The sequence below is a fragment of the Furipterus horrens genome, unplaced genomic scaffold (assembly GCF_987537825.1).
Source record: "Furipterus horrens unplaced genomic scaffold, mFurHor1.1.pri manual_scaffold_10, whole genome shotgun sequence".
Classification (NCBI taxonomy): domain Eukaryota; kingdom Metazoa; phylum Chordata; class Mammalia; order Chiroptera; family Furipteridae; genus Furipterus; species Furipterus horrens.
In genome coordinates, this window is record NW_028327180.1 from 57,366,252 (window position 1) to 57,373,237 (window position 6,986).

The 6,986-nt window shown below is 43.9% G+C and overlaps 1 protein-coding gene across 1 annotated transcript in view; it reads left to right on the forward strand.

The window, feature by feature from the left end:
• PRSS38 (serine protease 38) overlaps window positions 1-6,694 on the forward strand; it is a 29,432-nt gene extending 22,738 nt beyond the window's left edge. The window contains exons 4-5 of the mRNA XM_090290221.1: window positions 5,625-5,767; window positions 6,227-6,694. Coding sequence (XP_090146347.1) covers window positions 5,625-5,767; window positions 6,227-6,478 — 395 coding nt within the window. The 3' untranslated portion in view covers window positions 6,479-6,694. The remainder of the gene's footprint in view (window positions 1-5,624; window positions 5,768-6,226) is intronic.
• Window positions 6,695-6,986: the final 292 nt, after the last annotated feature.

Sequence of the window (6,986 nt, forward strand, 5' to 3'; positions counted from 1 at the left end):
TATTTTATCTAATCTGCTGTTTATTTTATCTAATATAGTCTTCACTTCTATTATTGTATTCTTCATTCTGACTGGTTCTTTCTTATCTTTCTATGCCCTTTCTACGTTTACTATTGCTTTATTGAACTTCTCTTACTGAGTTAATCTCTTCTTCCCCTATGTTCACTGAGCATCCTTATAACCAGTATTTTGAACTCTGTATCTGGTAGATTGCTTGCCTTCATTTTGTTTAGCCTTTTTCTGGAGTTTTCTCCCATTCTGTCATTTGGGACATTTTTTGTCACCTCATTTTGGCTGCCTCTCTGTGTTTGCTTCTGTATATTAGGTAGATCTGCTATGTCTCCCAATCTTGGCAAAGTGGTTGTAATGTAGTAGATATCCTTTGAGGCCAGGTGGTGCAGTTCCCCTAGTCACCTAAGCCAGGTTTTCTAAAAGTGTACCCTGAGTGGATCGTGTGTACTTTCCTCTTGTATTTGAGACTTGATTGCTATTGGCCTATCAGTCAGTGGGGTTGACCCTCAGGCTGAGTTGCTGTGAGGACTGGCCATGACCACAGTGGACTAGCTGCTAAGCTGGAGATGACCCCATGAAGCAGAATTTACTCCAGTGGGACTTGAGTGCCTGCTCAGACTACCCTTTGGGTGTGCTGTTTATGAAGCTAATCACATGGTGCTTTGATGTCCTGTGTTGTGGGTGTGTTGGTTCTGAGGCCTCTTTAGGAGGGGTTCTAGAGCAGTCCAAGGTCAGCCACTGCCTGTGCCCAGCCCATGGGCACCTGGTAGGTGCTGCAAACTGATTTGCAGTTTTTAGCAGTCTGTGAAGGCCTAAACACATGGGAGAGAGGCTACGCTGTGAACAGAGGCTGGCTACCATCAGTGCAAGGCCTAAGGCTGCTCAGTAAGGGGCACAGGGAACTTGGAAGCCAGGCATCACCAGCCGAGGCCCTGAGGACCTTTGAGAATTTTTGGAAATGTCTGCAGCCTGGGATGAAGGTGATTGCCTGTGAGGAACAGCTGCTGAGAGAGGCTTGGGTGGTGCATGAGGTGGTGCTGGGGTGCAGTCTCAGGGAGTCTGAGGAGCAGGGGATCACTGTTCTCCAGGTTAATGCAGACTTAGGTTTGGTGCCTGCTTGTACCAGCAAGCTGTGTAGGAGGAAGACTCTTCACAGAACCAGCAGCAGCTTCACTGCAGTCCTTACCCAGAAGCCACACAATTCAGTTCAGTTCTTTCTCTGTTGTCTTTTGAGCTGCTGTCCCTTTGCTGGAGCCCAAGGTGAGTTTTTGTGAGCTGGTGAATCTGTTTTCAGGCCCTTGGAGAGGATGCCTGGGTTTCCAGCAACCCTCCATCTCACCTGGACAGGATTTCCACTGATTTTCATGGCATGGTTTTGTAGGCACTCCTCTTTCTGGCACTTATACTCTGGACTGGAGAGCCCGGTGTGGGGCTGGGATGCTTGGTCCTGAGGGGTGACCTCTGTTGCTGAGATACCCCTTCCGATTCTCAACTGCCACATGTGGGTGTGGGGCCAGCACATTTTACATATCCACTCCTCCTGCCACTCTCAACATGGCTTCTTGTTGATATCCTCAGTTGTGGGATTTCTGTTCAGCTTTTCTTCAGGTGGTTCTCAAAGGTGTTTGTCCTATAATTTAGTTTGTAATTTTGACGTGGTCATGGTAGGAATTAAGCACAACATTTACCTACTCCATCATCTTGACCAAAAGTCATGTGGCTTCACTGGTATTCCATATTGTACCAGACTGTAGACAGATAAATTAGGCAATAAAAAGAAATAAAAGGTTTCCAAATTGGCATGAAAAAGTAGAACTCTCTCTTCACAGCTGAGAGGATCCTGTATACAGAAAATCACAATGAATCATCAAAAAACTACAGACAGTAATAAATTTAGCAGTTACAAGATACAAAAATAAGTTGTGTTTCTATATACTTTAATGAACAATTGAAAAAGTAAATTAAGAAAACAATACCATATCACCCAAAAGAAAAATTACCTATGAATAAGTTTATCCACAGAGGTGAACAACTTCATACCTGTAACTACAAAATGTTGCTGAAAGGAATTTTAAAAGACCTAAATAAATATAAAGACAGCTCACATTCCTGGACTGAACAACTTAATATTGTTATGACATCAATACTATGCAAAGTAATTGAAATTCCATTTCATAGAGATTGCTTTAAGTGATTTTTAAGTCATTCTCTATCAAAACTCCAAAATTCTGGAAAAATGGGAAAGGTGATCCTCAAAATTTTTATGCAGTTAAAAGCTGCCATGAATAGCCAAAACAGTCTTGAAAAAGAACACCAAAATTAGAGTTCTCACGCTTCCTGATGTCAAATTTTACTACAAAGCTATAATAATAAAAACAATGTGGTGCTGGCATGAGGACAGACATATAGACTGATGGAATAGAATGGAAGTCAAGAAATAAACCAATACATCTATGGCCAGTTGTTTTTTAACCAGGGTTCCAAGTTCATTCAATAGGAAAAGAATAGCTTGTTTAGCAAACGGTGGTAGGACAACTGTATTTTCACATGCACAAGAATGACACTAACCTCACACATTATACAAAATTTTAAGTGGATCAGAAACCTAAATATGAGTTAAAACCATAAAACTCTTAAAAGACACATAGGGATAAATCTTCAGATCTGGCAGTAGATTCTTATATATGCCTCATCTTAAATTTCATGTTTATGAAACCCTACAGCATGGATTCCTTTGTGTTTGCTTTCCTGCCCTCACCTACAATTTTTGAGATTCATCTATGTTGCTCATATGGTAGTTTATCTGGTTTTTCTGTCACCTAGTGTTCCATTTTATGAACATAGCCAAATTTCTTCTCTCCATATTCCTGCAGATGGATATCTGGGTTGTCTCCAGTGTTTAGGTCATGTGAGTAAATCAGCAACAAATATCATGGTACAAGTCTTTCGGTGAACACACGCTTGTTTCTCTTGGGCATATACTTGGAAGTAGAATATGGTGGCTATAGGGTGGGAGTAAATTTAACTTTATTAGAAAATTCAAGCAGCCTTCTAAACTGGCTGTGTATTTACATTCCCATTTTCAGTGCCTGAGTCTATTAGTTGCCCACATCATTGCCCCAATTGACAGTGTCAGCCTTTCTCACTATAGCTGTGCTGATCATTGTGTAGCAATAGCTTCTCAAGGTTTTGTGACTTGTAGGAGTTCTTTATTTATTCTAGATATATGTACTTTGGTAGATATGCAGATATTCTCTGCTAGACTATGGCTTGCTTTCTAAATTTCTTAATATATCTTTTAATTGGAAAAAGTTTTTAACTTTCATAGTTCAATTTATTACATTTTTTCCCTTTATATGTAGGGCCTTTGTATCATGTTTATGTTGACTTGTCTCTTGTAAGGTCATTAAGATAAGTCTATTCATTTATTTTAGAAGCATTATGAATTAAATTTTTACATTTATTTATAGAATCTACCACAATTAATTTTTTGCATATGATGTGAGAAAAAGATTAAGAACTACTTTTTTTTTCCGCATTGACTCCACTTACCCCAGTGACATTCATGTAGAAGCCCTCCTTTACCCACTGAATTGTACTAGCACCTTTGTCAAACACTGTATGGCCATGTGTGGGGGACACTCTGGGCTTCCCTTTCTGCCATGGGGGCCTCTGCAGGACGCAGCCGTATGCTGAGTTTGGTGGGACACATCCTCTACATGCCTCTCTTCCTCAGGGTCACAAAGCACTTGGGGGCCTTTGCATTTCCATGTGAATTTTAGAATCAGCTCCCCTGTTTCTACAGTAAACCCGCCAAGATTTCAAATGACGGTTTTCCATGGCTCTTGGCTCTAAGACATCCTCCTTTGCTACTTAATGAGCCTTGAAAAATGCCTCATTGAACAACTTTCCTAGCCTCTCCTGGGGGCCCAGAAACCTTCTGACATTTTGAACGTCTCCTACCTTAGTCCAAACAGGCAGCATTGTTACAAGTCTTCAAAGACTTCCTGAGCTGCCCGAGCCACGCCCCCATTCTTTTTGAGATCTGCACCTCTGAGTTCAGTCATGGCCTCTTTGGGCATGTCAGAGTGCTGTGGGACAGCCTTCTTAGGATTTCTAGAGTTCCTTTAGTCCAGCATGGAACATCTACTAGGTAAAATCTTAATTCGTCAAGCTTTCAACAAAGGTCCTGACAGCCCAGCCCTTAACTGAGACCAAAGCAGTTTCATTTCCAACCCAGAGGATGCAGCCCACAGGCCCAATAGTGCCCACTGCTTTCTGGGCTGCTGGAGATCTTGGGATGGCTTTTACATTTTCACATAGTTGATATAAAACCAAAAGAAGAATATTTCATGGAACATGAAAATGTATAAACCTCGAAGTTCATGTCCATAAATACATTTGCATTTGAACACGAGCATGCTCATTCACGTGAGTATTGTCTGTGGCTGTGCCCTGCTCCAGTGGCAGAGTTGAACACCTGTCACAGAGATGGTCTGGTTTGCAAAGCCTCATGGTCCTTCCCAGGAGGTTTGCTTGACCACTTCTTTATTTTATACCCTCACCTCTGCTTGAGAATTGGTGTGTTCTATTCTGAATTCATCTTTTTTGTAGTACCTTATACTCAGCCAGATGCAACCTCTAGACTTTCATAATTCTGCCTGGAAGTCATCTTCTCAAGTTTCTTAAGTTCATTAAGTACATTTTCTATCTTCCAAATTACCATTGGCAACAGTTTTGACACTTTAGAGCATGGATCACCATTTTCCCAACCTTTTTGATCCATTTTCTTTTCATTTTTCTATACTATGGGAACCTTTTTTTATCTATCAGATCCCAAAATCAATACCACATTCTTGTTATTTTTATGGACACCTCCAATTTCTAGGTACCAATTTCTGTGGCACTTACACATTGCCACAAAAACACTGTATGACAGTGACCCAGAAAAGCCTGCTGTGCATTGTGTTGAGCCTGCATTCAGCTCCTGTGGTTGCAAGCAACCTGCAGTAGGCAAGCTGAAGCCCTGGATTCTGGTCATTGTCCACTGTCCAGCATGACGATTTGCACATGGAACACCACAAGAATGTTTAAAACATGCAATAGCTGACTGTTTAGTCAGGGGTACTGACCTCTTTTCTCTTAGATTGTCAAGTTAAAAAAATGACAACAGCCAACACAATAGCCATCCAGTGTGAATGAACAACATTATACCTACGTTTTTGTCATGTTGGCAAAAATATATATTTTTTTGTTGTATTGCAGAGTTTTAGTAATTAGTTTATGGGTGCACTGAGAAGCAGTGATTTCCTCATTTTGACATCAAAGGCAGAGGCAATAAAAGAACAAACAAATTGGACTTGATGAAAAATTTAAAATGTATATGAAAAGATATTATTTAGTAGAATAAAAAGGCAACCCCCTAAAATGGGAGAAAATATTTACAAATAATATCTGACATTTCTAGTGTCATTTCATTGACCAGAGCCTAGTCCCAGTGCAGGGGAGAGAGCCACTGGAGAGCAGGAATGAGAAAAACCGCTGGTTGAGTGCCCTGGGCCTGGGGCGGGGCTGGGAGGTCCTCTCCCTGAACCGCTGCTTCTTTCTGATAGGTGACTCCTCAAACTACCTGCAGGAGGTGCAGGTGCCCCTGATCCCGTTGGTCCTGTGCCAGCTGCTCTACGGACACCCATCAATCATTCAGCCAGACATGATGTGTGCTGGGGACTTCACAAACATGAAGACTGTGTGTGAGGTGCATCCCACCGCAGGGACAGGTGCCAAGCCTGTGGCTTTCAAGTGTTCATCTGCTTAGAGCCATTGGGAGCACTTGTACTGAGTGGGTGGATGGTCCCTGAAGGCCTGGCCCCTGTGGGGCTCAGAGAACATTATCATGTGGCCACAGGCTGGGCAGGACCGTAAGTGGCCTAGGTGCACATGGGACACAGGCCCAGTTAGTAGCCAGTGCCCTTGGAACCCCAGCGCTGGCCGAAGCAGCCCAGGGCCGTGCACCCACCTAGGGGCCTTGCCTGCTACCTGTCACCCTGAGTCACCTGCTCTGTTTCCCACAGCAGGGCTTGGCATTGGCAAGGTGTGGGTGCAGAGTGAAGGGGCTCTGACCCTGGCCCTGCATGGTTAGGCTCTGGGCCACCCTCCTGCAGGAGGTGGCAGGCTCTAGTCACTGGGTTCACAAGAAACTCCTCTTTTCTTCCAGGGTGACTCTGGAGGCCCACTTGTCTGTGAACTCAACCACACCTGGGTGCAAATTGGAATAGTGAGCTGGGGCCGTGGTTGCCTGTTCCCTGTGTATCCTGCAGTTTATGCTCGCGTCTCCCATTTCTCAACATGGATCCACCATCAGATAGCACACACACCCCCTCCTCCTCAGCTGCTCCTCACCCTTTCCTGCATGCTGAGGGCCTCTGTCAGTGTCCTTGTGACCATGATGGCCTTCTTGCTGATGTGAGTACAAGGCCCCCACCCTGGCTTCCTCTGCTGCAGGCTGCTGTCCTGCCCAGTTCAGCTTCTCAGGTCTCTGGACACCTGAGTGAGGTGAGGGCTGCCAGCCAGACCAATTCCGGGTCAGGGAGGGGCTGAGCAAGGGCCACACCTGAGAGGCAGACCCAGTCACTACAGCAGGCTGGGTGTCCAGGAAGATTGCAAGGCACCTTGCCTGAGTGCTCTGAGGTTTGGTAAGATATTAAATATTTACAAAGTGAGCATCTTGGAAGTCCTGTGTCTGTGTTTCCACCCATAGTGCAGCCTCCCTCATGAGGACAGGGTGGCCTTGTTGGGATGCCAGGCAGCAGGGGACAGGAGAAGCACAAAGCAGGTGCAGAGTCTCTAAAGAAAGGATGGGCACACTGACACATGCTTGGGTCTAGAGTCCAGTCTCCAGGGAAAGACACCATTTTAAATACAATTACTGGTGTCATGGTGTGTTAAATACTAAAAATTCAAGTTTGAAAATTGGG